Source organism: Musca autumnalis, unplaced genomic scaffold (genome assembly GCF_047663935.1).
Source record: "Musca autumnalis isolate F117 unplaced genomic scaffold, ASM4766393v1 scaffold_4, whole genome shotgun sequence".
Taxonomy (NCBI): Eukaryota; Metazoa; Arthropoda; class Insecta; order Diptera; family Muscidae; genus Musca; species Musca autumnalis.
Window position 1 is genome coordinate 135847013 of NW_027411977.1, and position 17267 is coordinate 135864279.

The following is a 17267-nucleotide window of genomic DNA, read 5'->3' on the forward strand; positions in this document are numbered from 1 at the left end:
GAACTTGCCCACAAAAATGTGGATTAGGATTAAAGTCCAAAGTGTTGCGGAGGAGGAACTTGAAGAAATGGACCGACATTGTCCATTATGGAAATGGATCTTATTTTGGGAGTCATATCTGTTCGTAAATATCGCGCCCACTAGTCATTTCAGTGTGTCATCGTATAACTTTTGGACCAATATGGACCAGGAAGCATGGACTTGTCCACAGAAAACATGTACCGGAAGTTGTTGCCTATCTTCGAACTGAAACTAAGTTTTAACAAAATATGACGAAGGCCAAATTTTGGACCAAATCGGCTGATCAGTTCGATCACACTTCTCAAGAAGTGGAGAGTGGATTAATATAGTCCATGATCAAACCCGATCTATATCTGGTAGATATATTAGGATGTCTAAAGTATGGACCAAATCGGTCACTCCCTTTAAGAGTTATTGTGCGTACAATTTTTCCGAACATTTTAGAACTCTTGTGGAGAGGTACCTGAAGTAGTGGACCGATATGACCCATCTTTGAACTTAAAATAAGTTTAGACAAAATATTACGATACCCAAAATTTGGTTTGAATCAGTTGATCCGTTCGAGAGTTATCGTGCGCACCAGCCAGCCAAACAGACAGACAGACGGACGGACATTGCTAAATCGACTCCAAATGAGGCACATTTTCGTTAGCATAAATGCTGAGGGTATACAAATCAGTACGATTCGATAGGAGGTCCTAAACTGCATTTTTCCGAAATTTTTTGTAGGAGGTACCCGAACTAGTTGATACATATAGACCATATTACAACCTGATCTATGTCTCATAGAAATATCACGGTGTGCAAAGAATGGATCAAATCGGTTACTACCTTCGAGAGTTATCGTGCACATCACTTTAGCGAAAATCGTGAACTGTTATCGGCGAGGTACCCAAAGGAGTGTTTGTAAGGTATACACCAGGTCGGTTACTACCTTTAAGATTTATCGTTCGCACAATTTTTTCAAACATTTTCGAACATTTGTTGGGGAGGCACCTGAAGGAGTGGACCGAAATGGCCCATCTTGGAACTTAAACCAAGTTTGGACAAAATATTACGAAAGCCAAATTTTGGTCCAAATCGGTTCATCCGTTCGAGACTTATCGTGCGCACCAGCCAGCCAGACAGACAGTCGGACGGACCTTGTTAAATCGACTCCAAACTGTCTGAAACGGATTTGGTCCAAACATACTTGGGGTCTAAAACCATTATTTCGATGAGGCACATTTTGAAAGTGAAAATACCTTCGTTAGCATAAATGGTGACCACATACGCCAAGATACTTTCCACCAATGTCTAGTTGTGATTTTCGTCATTACAATTCAAACCTCAAACATTAAAAGTTGGGTTGGATTAGCTACTATCTTCTTCGTTTGACTTCATACTCCAATCACTTTGCTTTAATGTAAAGAAAATCTCTTCTTCCATTGACGACCTTTCTTTCGCAGTACCCTACTAGAAGCGGAGATATTCGCATAAGAATAAATCGTTGAATTTTCTTCGCATAAATCTTTATGCCATTCCGACCCCTGAATATTATTACCAAAATCAATAGGCTTCTTCCTGTGGGACTCCCATCATCCCCCAAAATATCGTTATTATCCGATCAAAATTCCGACCTGTAGCGTGATTGAAAAAAAGGAAATTGGGATGCATTGCCGACTTTAGCGATATCTCCGTTATTTGACCACCTACACAACCCATCATTGCCTGGTTTTGCTTTTGGTATTTTGGTATTATGTCAGAAATGAAGCACCGCTAAAAGCCAAGCGGCTGTGCTTCTCACGGCTTCTTACGTAACGAGGCCATAATAAACTTCTTGTCCGAAACAGTGATACGAGGGCTGCACGAAAACTATCTGGCCTAGGCAACCAAATTAAATCATTGTATGTCTATGAAGGACCTCGTTAGATTCAGCAAAATTTTACAATCGCTCAAAAAAAGACTCTTGAATCGAACAAAACAGGAATCGACCGTTTAGGTCATCGAAAGCGAGCAAATCCAACAAAAGTTGTTCATGTAAGAAACACATCGAAGCAAATTGTCGCCGTGTTTCTTCGATAAAACTGACCGTGTGGCGACTATACGGCTTCAGAAACGTAGGACGGTTAATTCTGAGTGGTGAACTACAATTTGTTTGCTATAAGTCTCCTGAGAAATTCGAAAAACGAACAAGAGCAGACGAATCATTCTGCATCATGACAATGCGAGCTTCCACACATCGATTAAACCAGCGCCTGTTTGACCGGACAAAACGTGCAATTGATGGGTCATCTGCCGTACATCCCTGACTGGGGATCAAATGACTTTATGATTTTATAACTTTATTTGATTTCAGTATATAAAGAAAAGCATGGTCAACGATTTTCGTAGCCAGAATAAGCTGCAAAACCCATGTTGTGGATGTGTCTTAATCGGAGTGAAAAAGGGGATCCAACAATTGGTTCGAGCTACATATATGCTTTTTCATGTGCTACTCAAGAAAACAATAAAACTATTTTTGATGGTAAATACTCGCGTTTTCATTGTTAAAACAGATAGTTATCGTTTGGGCCTCGTACTTTTAAAGTTTTGACTCACTGAAATTGGACCTCATGTTTATACCCTCAGCATTTATGCTAACGAAGGTATACACACTTTCATACGGGCAAAATGTGCCTCATCAAAATAATGGTTTTAGACCCCAAGTATGTTTGGACGAAATGTGTTTCAGACAATTTGTAGTTGATTTAGCCATGTCCGTCCGTCTGTCTGGCTGGCTGTAGCGCACGATAACTCACGGACGGATCAACCGATTCGGTCCAAAATTTGGCTTTTGTAATATTTTGCCCAAACTAGTTTAAGTTCGAAGATGGGTTATATCGGTCCACTTCTTCCGGTACCTCCCTCACAAAAGTTCAAAAATGTTCGGAGAAATTGTGCGCACGATAACTCTTGAAGGGAGTGACCGATATAATCCATACTGCACATCCTAATATATCTACCTGATATAGATGAGGTTCGAATATGGTCTATATTTGTCTATTCCTTCTGGTACCTCCCACACAAAATTTCAGATTAGTTCACTTTAAGACCTGCTCTCGAATCACTTTGATTTTTGTTGAAGCGATTTGCATTCGCTACCTCCATTACGACGGTAAAAGTTTTTTCAGGGGCCATTCCATATTTCTTGGGAAAAAGCCCGAAAGGTGTAAAAAACCCTATGTCACCCTATGTTGCGGCCACGATAACTCTCGAAATGTCCTAACTATTTGATACAATATTTTGTCTTCGTCATATTTTATCCAAACTTAGTTTCATGGTGCAATACCGGCCCACAACATCCGTAACATCTTCTCCCCAATATTTTAAAAAATGTCACTAAAATGCTAGGACGATACTACTAGAAAGTGCAACCAATTTGGTCCAAACTTTGGATCTCCTAATATTTTGTCAAAATTTAGTTTAACTTCTAAAATGGCCCACATCGGTCCTCCCTAAGGGTACCTCCCTTACAAAAGTTCAACATTTGTGTCTTAGTGCAGTAAATTCCTAATCCACATTTTTGTCGGGAAGTTCAAATGTTCAAAAAGGGCCACAAAATTCTGAGTAGACAATAAATACATTCGATCTGTCCGTGGATGCAAGTTTCACTTCACATTGGCTGAGGATATATCTCTGTCGGAAAGCCGACTGACACTTTTTTACTTGTTAATTCCCAGTTCAAACGACGAGAAATTGTTCATGGACGAAACCACATACCTTCTGTATGGAAGGTGGAAATGCTATTGCAACACGATGGCTCCCTCTATATACATATGTACATATGTATGTATCTAACAATTAAACATTTTTTTCTAATTTTGTGATGCACTTCCTTATCTTAGTATTGACTGTGACATAAATGGATTTTAGTTCATTGTTAAATTAAGATGCAATAAACGTTTCATATATATATAACACCCTAATTCAACAAATAAGCTGCTAAGTGGTTTAAGCTACCAGTCCTTTAATTGGCTAACTAACTGAAATTGTGAAACATCCAAACGAAAAAAAAAAACATTTCCTTGGAGCTGTGTATGTGTTAACATTTAACTAAACCACCCTTCCCACCCCCACAAGTTCAATGAACTTGATAAAGCTTCCCAAAAAACAAATCTAACAGCATTTCAATAGAACAAATGCCACTACGTTAAGTTGAGTTGCATGTAAGAAGAACATTACTGAACTCACAAGAACACAAACACACAAATGATGGGGCATAATCAACTACAAACATACTTTGGCCATGGCATAAATCCCCTTGTAATATAAAAAACAACAACAAAGGAAGACAGTACTTGACAAATAAAAATCGCCAAAAAGTTACAGTGCCCCAGCAAGGCGGCAACCAAAAAAAATACCAGCAAACAATTTGGACATGGCGAAGAGTGTAATGCAACTACATGTAGCAGGGAAAACAGGATGCATTATTCTAAACATTACATCTAATTGTTGTTGTTGCAGTTACTAAGAAGCCTTACTAGCTAAGTGTTTGAATGTTCGTATGCGTTGTGGAATATATGAAAACGAAAGGGAACCCAAACGACCAACAACGGAATACCCCATTATATTTGGAAAGCACTGCATAAATGAATTTCCGGCTACAGGATAATGTCAGGATACATACACACAAAATATGGCATGTGCCGATGTATGCAGTTTTCCCTTGTCTTGTTTGCTTTCCTTTTTGGCTCCTTGTTGTTGGTAGTAATTCTTGTGCCTAGTATTTTTTCTAGTAAGCGTAAACGTAGTATTTTCCAATTCGTAGTAAACAGGATTCATGGACACAGATACAAAGCAAGAGACAGACAAACAAAGAGACAAACAGACTGACTGACTGGCTGTCAGCATATCTATCTACCTACCTACCCCACCAAATAAATTGTTTTTGTTGTGTCTGAACTGCATTCTTGCTGCCAACGCACTCCATATAGACAGCAGCCTGTTACAGTCTAAAGGACTTTCACTGACGCCGGCTTCTATTCTCTCAAAACACAAAAGGGGCCGTAATAAACAATAACAAAAACAACAACAGGATTATGACGACAGAATTCTTTTGTTTGATTGAGAATGTGTGAGTGTGTGTGTGCGCGACTACATTTTGGGGGGATGCAAAAGGGTGACTAATTGTAAGTGAGTACCAAATACCGACTACTGCCTAGCTGGATGTGTATGTGTGTGTGCGCGGCACACTAGTTGTCTGGCTAAAAGGACAACATTGTTTGCCACCAAAATAAATGGGGTTGAAAATCCTGACATCAACCAACAAACACAGACGCCCGTTAACATTGCCGATAGACTGCAGCCTGTGTGTGTGCGTAAATTTTGTCTGGTTGGAAGGTCGTTGTATTCTTACTTGGCTTTACAATGAAACAGAGGGTTTTCCCTGCGTTTATTTGGGATTTCGTTTGTTTTGCATTCTAACTAAGGGTTCACCAACACTACCACCCTCTGTTGTCCTTCGGGGCAGCGAACCTCTGTCATGGATATAAATTGCCAGACATTCGAAACTGTTAGTCATTCTTAGCCTAAACGTCGCATAGAGCACAACGAACGAGAAGAGCACAATAACCACCCAATTCAAATTCAATCTCTTTTTGTTTTGTTCGTTTCATCAACGTTTTGTTAAAGATATTTTCGTTAAGTTTAAGTTAAGTTCCCGTTCGAAAAGCAAAAAAAAAAAAAAAACACCACCCCCCCGATTAAACACCATACCACGCACAATAACCGATGTCTACTAAGTTTTATAATTCAGTTCAATTTTTATATAATTTTCGGCCTTAATAATAATATTGGAATAGTGAAGAAAAAAATTAAAAAAAGCTCGCAGAATTTAACAAAAGTGAAAGTGTGCAAAAAAAGCGAAACAACAAACAAAATGGCTGCTGTACAACAACAAACACATCATCACCACCAAGCATCACTGCATCACAGTAGCAGTTTGCAGGTGTTGCATGGCCACACGATTGGTGGCATGCCCCATGGTTTGGGTTTATTGACCACTGTGGCCTCGCTGCCACCGAAATATCGCGCCCGCTATTTGAAGATTCAAACCAAAACAGAGACTCCCTTGGATTTATCTGTCAAGCCAATGTCACCGCAAACAACTGAATCCAGCGCAAGTCCCCAAACCACACCCAATCCAGACAATGAGGTGCCAATGGCTGTTAATTTCACCGAAGTCTATACCGAACCCTGCTCCGATACCCAGTCTCAGGCCAGTGAGGATATTGTGGAGGAAATTTGCTCAAGTTTAGAACAAGGTGAGGAAAATCATCACCTGCAGCACAACAAACCTATTACCCCACCCTTGACGCCAAATAAACGAAAATTCTCCGAATCCGAGCTGGATACCGAAGTGGAATATAAGGAAAATCTCCAAAAAATGATCAAGGTGGAAAATATTTCCTCCTCCATGCAAAAACAACCTTTGGTAGAACAAACTCCAGCCAAGCAACCAATTAAATCCTCGGATACAGCTCCCAAGACCTCAAAAAATGGTTCAACATCCTCCCAACAAAAGGCCAGTCGCAGCCATAAGGCCACCCGCAAACTGAAATTTGATGAAGAAACCAGTTCCCCAGTATCGGGTACCATAATACGCCCCCTAGAAGACATCACCGATGGCTCAGTGCAATATAGCAATGGAGATATTGATCCCAAGTATAACATTGTAGAGATAACCGAAGAAACCAAGGCCGAATTGGCAGCCATCAAAAACGTGATTGGTGACTATATTTGCCGTTTGTGCCGGATTAAGTTCGATGATGCCTTTGGCTTGGCCCAGCATCGTTGTGCCTGTATTGTTTTGCTGGAATATCGTTGTCCCGAGTGTGGCAAACAATTTAATTGTCCTGCCAATTTGGCTTCACATCGTAGATGGCACAAGCCACGCAAACCACAAGCAACGGGCGAAAATGCTGCACCAGTCGCAATAAATGGTTCGAACGCAACATCAAATCAGGCAAGTCGTGAAAAGAAAAGTGGGGCGAAAAAATCGGAAAATGAAGCGGCAGCAGATGGTTATGAATGCCAAGAATGTGGCAAGAAATTTAAACGCCAGGCCTACTTGAAGAAGCATGAGATGACACATCAAAAGCAGCGTCAAGTTCCGCAAGTGGCGGCGAACACAGCTGTTATCCAGAGTTCGACAAGTCCTGAAACATCGCCCATACGTGAAGAGGTTGTTTATGTTACAAACTCATCATCTTCTCAGCAAGATGAGGATCATGAAGATGATTCCATGTCGGGATATAGCACCACTAGTTCTACTCATCATTATGGCCGTTTGCAAATTGTTGAAACGGGACTTACCGAAGAGGAAAATATTGCAGCGGCAGCATTGACGAATTTACGCAACTGTGCTTCAGTAATACAACACACCACATTTGCCCATTAGTGAGTGGAGTTGTGTAACAGGAGGGATGACGAAAGATATCGAAGGTGTCATTATTATCAATCATCCATTCAAACAAAAAAAGGGGTGGTCATGGATGGTGTCATTGGCAATATAACAGGTGAACTTTATCCATTATGGGTGTCGACGTATGTATGTATGTTTTTATTAATCAACTAATTTGTTGCTATTGTATATAATTCTGTTGTCTAGGGTTGTTTAGTTTTCAATTCAATTTTTTTTAAATGCATTTTTTGTTTGTTCCTCTTTTTTGTTTTTGTTTGGTAATATTCCAATTGGAAGAGTTTGCAATACTTTAGGGGGGGTAGAAAGGTAGACAATGGAGGGCAGGTTGCTATGCAGTGAGGTGGCATAAGTGTTAGGCATTATTGCAATAGCCAACCCCCTTGCAAATCATTGTCCTTTATACCCCACATAGTTATGTTAGGATTTTTATAGGTTATGTTTATTACATTAAGTTTTGTACAAATTATTGTTTAGATACAAAATTTCAACTACAGCTAAATTTTCAAAACCAAAGATTTCATTTAGATTTACTGCAGAGGCAAAACTGCCAATTTTGCATATTTTAGGTTTAGATTTGGAAATTTCCAGAAGAACAAATTTAAAAATTCAAAATTTATTTCTTAAAAAAAAAATTGACAACCTTTAATGGATTGGGATATTTTTTTAAGCATTTTGTTTAAATTTAGAAATTAATATAGGTCACAAAAAACCAAAGAATGAGTGAATACTCTAGTCATTAGTTTTAGAAAAAAAAACATCAGAGAAAATTCTAGTCACCACTTTTGTGATTTTTTTTCTAGGCCCAAAAAAATCCAAAACTTAGAATTCTAATAATTTTCTTAGTTTAGTATTTCCAAAATTTCATTTTGTCAAACCAAAGATGTAAAATTCTAGTCAGTAGATTTGGTAAACATGTTCTAGTCAGTTTAAATTTCTAGTCATTTTAAATTCTGGTTTTCAAATTTAAGTTCAAAATTATTTGGAAATTTTAATTACTTTTAAACCAAAGATGCAAAATTCTGGTCATTAATTTTAGGGATGTATAAACATCACAAAGAAAATGAGCGCAAGTTCTAGTCATTAGTTGTAATTTTGGAAGGGTTTCTAGTCAGGAAAGACCACATTTCCAAATAGTTTTTAAATTGAATAAAAATCTAGTCATTTTTATTTAGGCTTAATTATATATAATTCTAAAAATTTTTCATAAAACTTAAATTATCAAAAAAAAATATCCCATTAACTCCTTCTTTTTTCTAACGGAAATTCTCAAAACAATTATATTTAGGATTTAAAATTTTTGTAAAAATTTTCAAAATAATTCACTAATGATCTCATCTTAGTTTAATTTAAAAATTTAAGTATTTCAAAATTTTGGTTTTGGAATTTCCCACCAAAAACAAACAGGCTAAAAATGTGCAGTTTCATTTAGGATAAAGCAAACACAAAAATCAGCTTCATAGGATCTCAAACAATAAAATTAGGCTAAACAGAAAAAAACTTATTTTCTCAAAAACAAAAATTCAGGCAAATTTTGTGCAGTATTATTTTATAAGTTAATTTATTTTAATATAATATTATATAAACTTTTCATTAAGAAAAGAATATATAAAAAACGAGTGTGAACTCTAGTCATTCCATTCAAATATTCTACGTGGTGTTTACAAAAAAATCTATGTATTTTAACACCACCAAGAGATTTGAAATAATTTAAAATTAATTTCTAATAATAATTTTATTTAAGATTATGAAAAACCCAATTAAAAAGGTAACACCAGCTACATAAAAACACTACCACTAAATTTTAAGTAAAAAATACAAAAACAAACAAAAAGAAAACACTGGACCTTAAAAGTAACAGTACAATATAATAAAAAAAGAAAATAATATATTTTTATAATATAACAAACAAATAATATATATTTTTATAATTGTATAAAAAATCAATAACAATAAGAAAATAATGCGGTTGTGTACTTAAAATATATTACTTAAGAAAGCAACACAAAAATATCACAACATTATTGTTCCTTAAAACAATAATATTAAATTTTATAACACAGAGAGTGAAAGTATCAAGATTATTCTATATTTTTGTACATAAAATTTAAATATTACAAAAATGAACGCATCAACAAAGACATAACACACAATCATATCTTGATATATGTAAATTTTTATACAACTCATTAACATCATATTTTACCACAATAGTATTAAGAATTAAAAAAAAACACAAAACAAAAAATCAATCTTGTCAAACATGAAAAAAAAACAAATGTACATAAATTTCTTATATGTGATACTATTTGATAACATCCGACTTAATTTTAAGGTAGATTTAGCAATATTTTTATATACGAAACATTACATCTGTAGATTATTTTTTATACGCAAATAAAATCTTTAATTTTAAGAAATATTTTTTATTTTTATATATATAACCAATGAAAAAGAAACATCAACAATAAAAACAATTTTGTACAAAAATCAAATATATTTTTTTATTTTCAATTCAAAAGAAGCTGATTAATCATTGGCATATCCGACTTGAACGCAGATGGTAGTGAGTTGGGTCTTCGATAAGAAAACATCATATTTATCACAGCGTTGGTTATACCCTTGACCATTTCTTATATTTACAATAATGGAATAATTAGTTACCTAAAAGTACTTAGTTCTTCATAAAAGTAAGTACATGTTTTGAGAGAAATAGAATATGTTAATTACAGATTACTATTTTATTTTACATATAATTTTAAATTTTTTTGTAAAGAAGTTTTTGGTCACAGCAAAACAAAAACCTTCAAAATGTTACATTCCTATGGAGCACCATGAAAAAGTGGACCTATATCGTTATATGTGGGATATATCAAAACGTGGGCTGCTATATCCCATCTTTGAACTTGATCCGTCTAGCAAAAAGGAAACTCGCAAATATGTATATAGCGTTCTAGCTCAGTTATTATGGACGCTAGCGTGCTTACAAAAGACGGACATGGTCAGATCGTCTCAGAAATTTATCCTTATCAAGAATATAAATACTTTATAGTCGCAAATGACTATTTTTAATGTGCTACAAACGGAAAACGAAATTAATATACCCTCCATATTATGGTGGAGGGTAGAAAAGTATCAGTAAGCTTTGCCGACAGATATATACCCTCTGTCTGTGACATAATGACTTAAATTTGAAAGAACGAGTATGATGTTCAAGGGCTCGACCAAATCGAAGACTCCCTTTAAGAGTGTAGTGTTTTTATGGCCGTAGTGTTTTTACAACTTTAGGGTCGTAATCTTAGTCAAAAATATAAAATTATACTGTCATTATAGGAGTCGCGAGAAATGCCTACCTGCTGTACAAATTTCCAGACTATACCAGGCATGCCCCTCAACTCAACATTTGCGCAAATTTGTGCGGGAGGTACTTAAAGGAGTGGGAAAGAAATACATATTACGATCAGGGACGTACGCACGGGGGGCCCGGGCCCCCCCCCGAAATGGTTTGGTCGAACAAAATTTGTTAAGCTACTGTAACTAGTTATTATATGTTTTTCTCATAAAAATGTTTGTATGTTTGCAGATTTCAAATTAAAACTTTTATTTTCTTAAGTCTCTGAACAAAAAATGTAAATCATTAACAAGTTTTGTAAGAAAGTATTTTAAAAATTTTCATTTGTATGCTGTTTTTGAGAGAAACTTCCAATGAAATCTGAATTACTTTTTCATGTCATATCTTTTCACTACCAAATGCGAATTCCTTAATGAATATACTCCAATTTTTTTCATATTCGAACTAAATAGAGCTCTCGAGGCTTAAAACTCATCCTGTAAAAACAAAAATAACGAGTTCAGTATTGTGGGAATGGAAGTATATGAAAAAATGTCTTTTGGATAAAATGTATGTAGGGTCGGTCCTTCGTGGACTACATCTTGAAAGCCAATTAGATATTTGTTTTACTGCCATCGCCAAAACTTTTTTATTCGATTTTAGACAAATTTGCTGCTAAACAGTATGAGAAAATATTGAAGACAAATGAGTTTTTGTGCGTCACTTGATTTTTTCCTTAACATCACCGAAGTATATTTGTAGCTTCAGACTTTAAGGTTACGAGATTATGTATACAAATAGGTCTCATCAAAATAATGATTTAGACCCCACATATCGAACCTAATATGGACTATCTCGGTCCACTCGCAAAATTAATTCCAAAAGTACATCAAGTTATAAGATAATATGTTTGGACAACATCTTCAGGTCCTCATACGAGTCTAACATAACTGCAGTTTAAAGACTGTTCAAGGATCCTTTGGACTTTTTGTAGTCTTGTTTACAGCGATATACTATTATCGTGGACAAGTTCATGCTTCCTGACAAAGCTCTAAATACTACGGTGACCAACTAAAATAGCTTATGGGCGCGGTAACTATCAAGAGGAGTGTATCTCAAAATAAGATCCATTTCTAAAATTAATTAGCTTATTATTAGCGAATAATTAAGTGGGGTTCAATAATGATCGATTGTTATTTGTCAAAACTCTATAGAACTAAGTCCATCAAAGTGTTTGTCATCGAGTCCAAAAACTTCTAATCGTACAATTAAGAAAAAAAAATATATATAACGCTTCTTTTTTAACATTATATTAAAAGTAAAAATAATCCTGGTATCAGACTCTAGAGGCCCTATGCTCCTCAAGGAGATAAACGGAAAAGAATATGATCAGACTCTATCTCTCCCGGTAAATAACACTGTGCAACATTTTTAAGGTAATCTTGTGCAAACAATTTGAAGTGAGGATTTTTTGAAAGTACAGACCAAAAGTACGAAAGCCCTAGTTGCTTTTTGTTGAGTCATATCGGGCTTGGATATTATGGTTCCATCTAAACATTGTTAAATATTGACTTTTTAAAGCAACTCGGGGCTATATCTGTAAAACCAATGCAAATCTTTTTCTGACCTCTGAAGCAAATTTGTAGATAAGGGTCAAAATAAAATATTTGGACAAATAATGAACTGGAAAAACTACATTTATTGCCTTAAATTTTATAATATATCTAAGAATTCCATAATTTGTATAGATTTCGCACCATATCTCAAAAACTGTTAATTTTTTCTTAATGTTTTCATTTGGAAACATATCAAAGACGACGGCAGCCGATATTCTTAAAAATTCGGCTAAGATCATCAAAATAGTAAAAATCTTGCTATAGCATAGACAACGGCAATTCTTTGTGGTTGTAAAATTCTGCGGTAAACTATAACGTGGGCATGTATGATTAAAAACTTCAATATACTAAAAACGGGGCGTAAATTTTACATGGCGACTTTACCGAACGTGACCCGATATTGTCTATTTTCAATTCAAAATATACTACACGGTGATGTTGAATCAAATTTAAATGGAAGGTGCTTACGCCTGGGAAGTTTTTGCGGATTCTGAAACTACAATGTTCATAGAGGAGAAAAATCAAAAAACAAAAAAAAAATCGCGATTCAAGTTGACATTTTTAGGGGTTGTTTAGGTTTTCACAATTCTACTTAGAAACCGCAAGTCCTATCAAAATGACACTGAAGAAAATGTTGTAGCTATGAAAATTTTCTACAAGATTGACCTTTACGGTATTTCGTAGGTTTTACCATGAGATATTAAAGTTCAAATTGGGACAATGATTTTTTTAAAAAGCGCTCCGGCGATTTTTTTTGTTTTTTGATTTTTCTCATCTATGAATTTTGTAGTTTCAGAATCCGCAAAAACTTCCCATGTGTAAGCACATTCCATTTAAATTTGATTCAAGAGAACCGTGACTACTCTGCAAATATTTAAAATAGTATCCTAAATATTTTGAATTCTTTCTATTGAATTTACATACTTTGTACAGTATTTCATATAAAATTCGAAAAATCGAAACATTTGGCTCATTTTAAAGTACATGTAGAATAGAATATGTGCCAAAATTTCCACTCCATCGGACAAAAATTTACCGAGATATTAGCTTTCGAAGAGTAACATTTATTGTGTTTTGTATGTAGCATAGAAACTAAAAACGTCTTTTCCTCGAAGTGGCACTTTTGAAAGCGGTGCTTTTTTTGTAAAAATAGAAATTTTGATTTTAACTGTTCAAAATGTATAAAAATTGATTTTTTTAATTCCGTTTCGATAATGGAAGATTATTAGGTTCGTAATGATCCAACAAAAATATATGCTGATCGGTTTATTCTTTTTCAAACCACAGTGGTTACCGCAAACTGTTTTAGTAAAAACAGTGCTTTATAGGCAGGCATGTCAGAAAGATTTTTCAAAAAAAAAAAAAAAAATAAATAAAAAATAAGAAGGTAACTCAATGTTTAATAGATGTCTTATAAAAAATGCATGCAAATGGCTTTTCTGATGTTTATAAGTGGCCATAACCCCTTTAAATAGCTTTACGTAACGCTACACAACATTTAGTTTTTTATGATTTTTGGTCAAGTTAGGCCCCCCCGAAATGAAATCCTGCGTACGTCCCTGATTACGATGCGTAAATATTGGACGAACAACATTATATCGCTATTAAAAGAATTTCTTTTTTGTTGTATTGTGATAATATTTGTGTATATCAGTAACAACATTTGACTGGATGGATGTCAAATGTTTTTATTGATATTCACAAATATTTTCTCAATACGAAAAAAAAATAAATTCTGTTGGCTTCAACCTTTTTTACCCATTTTCTACATTGATGCCGACACAGCTTCCACGTAAATTAATTTTATTTGTCGACATTATGCAGTCCCTCCTAAAACACTTCATTTAAAAGAACTTCGTTCATACTATATAGAATATGTTAATAGTTCGCGAATTCTGAAAGTGAAACTCGGATTCATAGATTGTAAAACATTTATTGTTTTTACTACATACATACATTTTAATATGATGAATATGTGCCTCATCGAAATGATGGTTCTAGAGCCCAAGTATGTTTGAAAAAAATCAGTTTCAGTGAATTTGGATTCGATGTTTGTCCGTATATCTGGCTAGCTGGAACGCAAGTTCACTCTCGGACGAATTCGGTTCAAATTGTGTGTGTTATATCGAAGGGAGTAACCGAATTGTTCCAAACTAAAAAAGTGAAAATTTTACTTCCATGTATAGATCAGCTTCGAATATGGACTATATCGGCCCACTGCTTCGTGTACCTCCCCCACAAAATTTCAAAATCTTTGGAACAAAAGCAATTAAAAAGTTCTTCTCGTTTCTTCATGAAATTTTCTGCAGGTTGTGCTCCCGACCCTTTTAACGACGGTACAGACGACGGCAAAGTCCATACTTCCTGACATACTGTAGCAAAAGCTCTAAAACACCCTCCCGGCACTAACTCAAATGATTGATGAACGCATAGGTCTGTGAAATGCAAGGTTAATCTTTGGACTTTAAGAGACGTCGTGCGTGTGGAGAAGGAGTGAACCGATATGACGTATCTTCGAACTCGATCTAAGTTTGGACAAAATATTACCAAAATCAAATTTTGGACCAAATCGGTTGATTTGTTCGAGAGTACAGACGGACATGGCTAAATAGCGACTCCAAATTTTCTGAGAAGAATTCCGTCCAAACATATCATTACTCGTATTTCAATGAGGCACGTATTCATTGTTTCAAAGTGTATATCATACATAATAAATATTGTCAATTATTTCATATTCCATTTCAAAAAAATTATAAATTTGTTCGCGCTACATCAAAGATTTTTGGTATATAGGTTAAGAAAAAAATCCCCAGTACGAATCTGCTCGCGAGCCAATTTTTGGTTATTGCGGACAAAAGTTATGGCTATATAAAAACGTTAATTATTTTAATGTGCGCAATTGTTACTAAAAAGTTCTCTCGAAAAGTTCTCTTCAGCGAGTAGATTGCATAATACATTTTACTCAGAATTCGCGAAATGTACATAAAATTGATAAATTACACTGCTCAACAAAATTAAAAATGTTGGATGTTTCATCCGAATTTTTGTGTTTCTGACTGAAAACGGCGAGTTATTTTCGTCGTGAAAACTGCTAACGAAAAGTAAATTATTTTATTAATTTTCTCGTTTAGAGTTAAGCTTAATGATCTGAAATTATTTGCAAGTGAAAAAGGAAAGCCATGGACTCGAACCCACATAGTCACCAAATTACGTTACCTGGTTTCATTGGTGGTAAAGCAAATCTTCGGACGTATCGACTATGTAATGGCTTCTCTGTCCTAGAACTTATCGTTTTTTTTTTTTTTCAAATGCAAATGTGTTTTTATACATTAACGGATATTTGGCCGTTGAAATGTATTTTCTTCACAACAACCGCTTTTTGCGATGCCTTTGAAGTTATGAGTTTTGGCTTTGAACGCTAACACGCCGTGACAACATTTTTTGATATGTTTTCAAGGACGTGGGTTCAAATCCCAGCCGGGCTCAGCCTATTTTTTATTTTTTGAAATTTTGCCTGTTAAAAGTAAATTAATTATGTGTTTTCGTGACGATTTTTAGGTTATAGCCGAATCATCGGCGCTATGAACTTTATATTATATATTTGAATACTGGACTGAGTAGACACCCCATGCATACCCCGTATTCAATATGAAGATTCTACGACTTCCCCTGATGACGTAATTACTTTGCTTAAAGTGTTCAAAATACGCAATTTTTACAAGGTCCGTTGTATGTCTTCTAGTTATTGCAGAACCTTTTTGTATCGAGGGTACAACATCTCCTTGATATATTCCTGTCGAAAAACCCACAAAAATATTTACTTGTATCCGAGAATAACGAAATTCTGGAAAAAAATCGTAAAAAAACGATTTGAAGCTATGTCTTAAAAACAAGAGCTGATGGAGAAAAACCGCGACCAGATTCAAAAATAACTCGCCGTTTTTAGTTAAAAAAAAAATCGGTTGAAAAAAGTCGTGTAGACCAGTGTTATTGAATATAAATAAAATTTTTTCAAAATAAAGGTCCATTTACCGGTCACAAAATTACACAAAAATGTGTTGTGGATCAAAACTTCACAGTGAATCAAATGAGAATAAAATCATAACGACAGGAAACTCGGGAAATGTGTGGTTTACCCACAAATCGAGAGAAAACAAATATAGACAAGTTGGCTTCAACCCATTTTTTATACCTTCAGCATTTATGCTAACGAGGGTATATGGTAATATTCAAAAATGTTTTACAATCGTTGAAGTTGAGGTTCACCATTTAATAAGTCGCGAACTGTCAATATATTTTATATAATATGTAGACATCGGATTTTAGCATGTTTTTTATTTCTTATCCGATTGGACTCAAATTTTGGATCTAGGCGTTTTGAGGGTCAATTTTTCGATATTTGGGGTCATATCAAAAATATGCAAAAAATATGCAAAATATATGCAAAAAATATGCAAAATATATGCAAAAAATATGCAAAAAATATGCAAAATATGCAAAAAATGTGCTAAATATGCAAGTGTTTTTTTGACAAAAATCGTCAATTATATTTGGAAAATCATCAAAAAAGCATTCAAAATTAAGTTTTTTGACATTTAACATAGTTTTTTGCAGATTATTATGTTATTGAGACTCTCCAGATATTCCGCCACAGCAATAAATCTAGACTAACAAGACTTAAATCAGTTTTCACAAGGTGAGAAAATGTCAAATAACCCAGCATTCCTATTACAACATAATTTGCTTCCTATACAAATGTAGATAGATAATGGAAAAATTTCAAAAACTCAATCAGAAATGTCAAAATCAACGTATCCAAATATGGTGATAGTTTCAAATCGGCCAAAATTGTCTAGCA

At 34.8% G+C, this 17267-nt stretch overlaps 1 protein-coding gene across 1 annotated transcript; it reads left to right on the top strand.

The window, feature by feature from the left end:
- The first annotated feature begins 5563 nt into the window (after positions 1-5563).
- nerfin-1 (nervous fingers 1) lies at positions 5564-9346 on the top strand. The gene has a single exon (XM_073980382.1). It carries the CDS (start codon positions 5921-5923, stop codon positions 7439-7441), a length of 1521 nt encoding a protein of 506 aa, XP_073836483.1. The 5' UTR covers positions 5564-5920; the 3' UTR covers positions 7442-9346.
- The last annotated feature ends 7921 nt before the right edge of the window (positions 9347-17267 follow it).

Excerpts from the sequence above, each read along its gene's own strand:
- nerfin-1 (XM_073980382.1), top strand. The coding sequence starts at position 5,921 with ATGGCTGCTGTACAACAACAAACACATCATCACCACCAAGCATCACTG.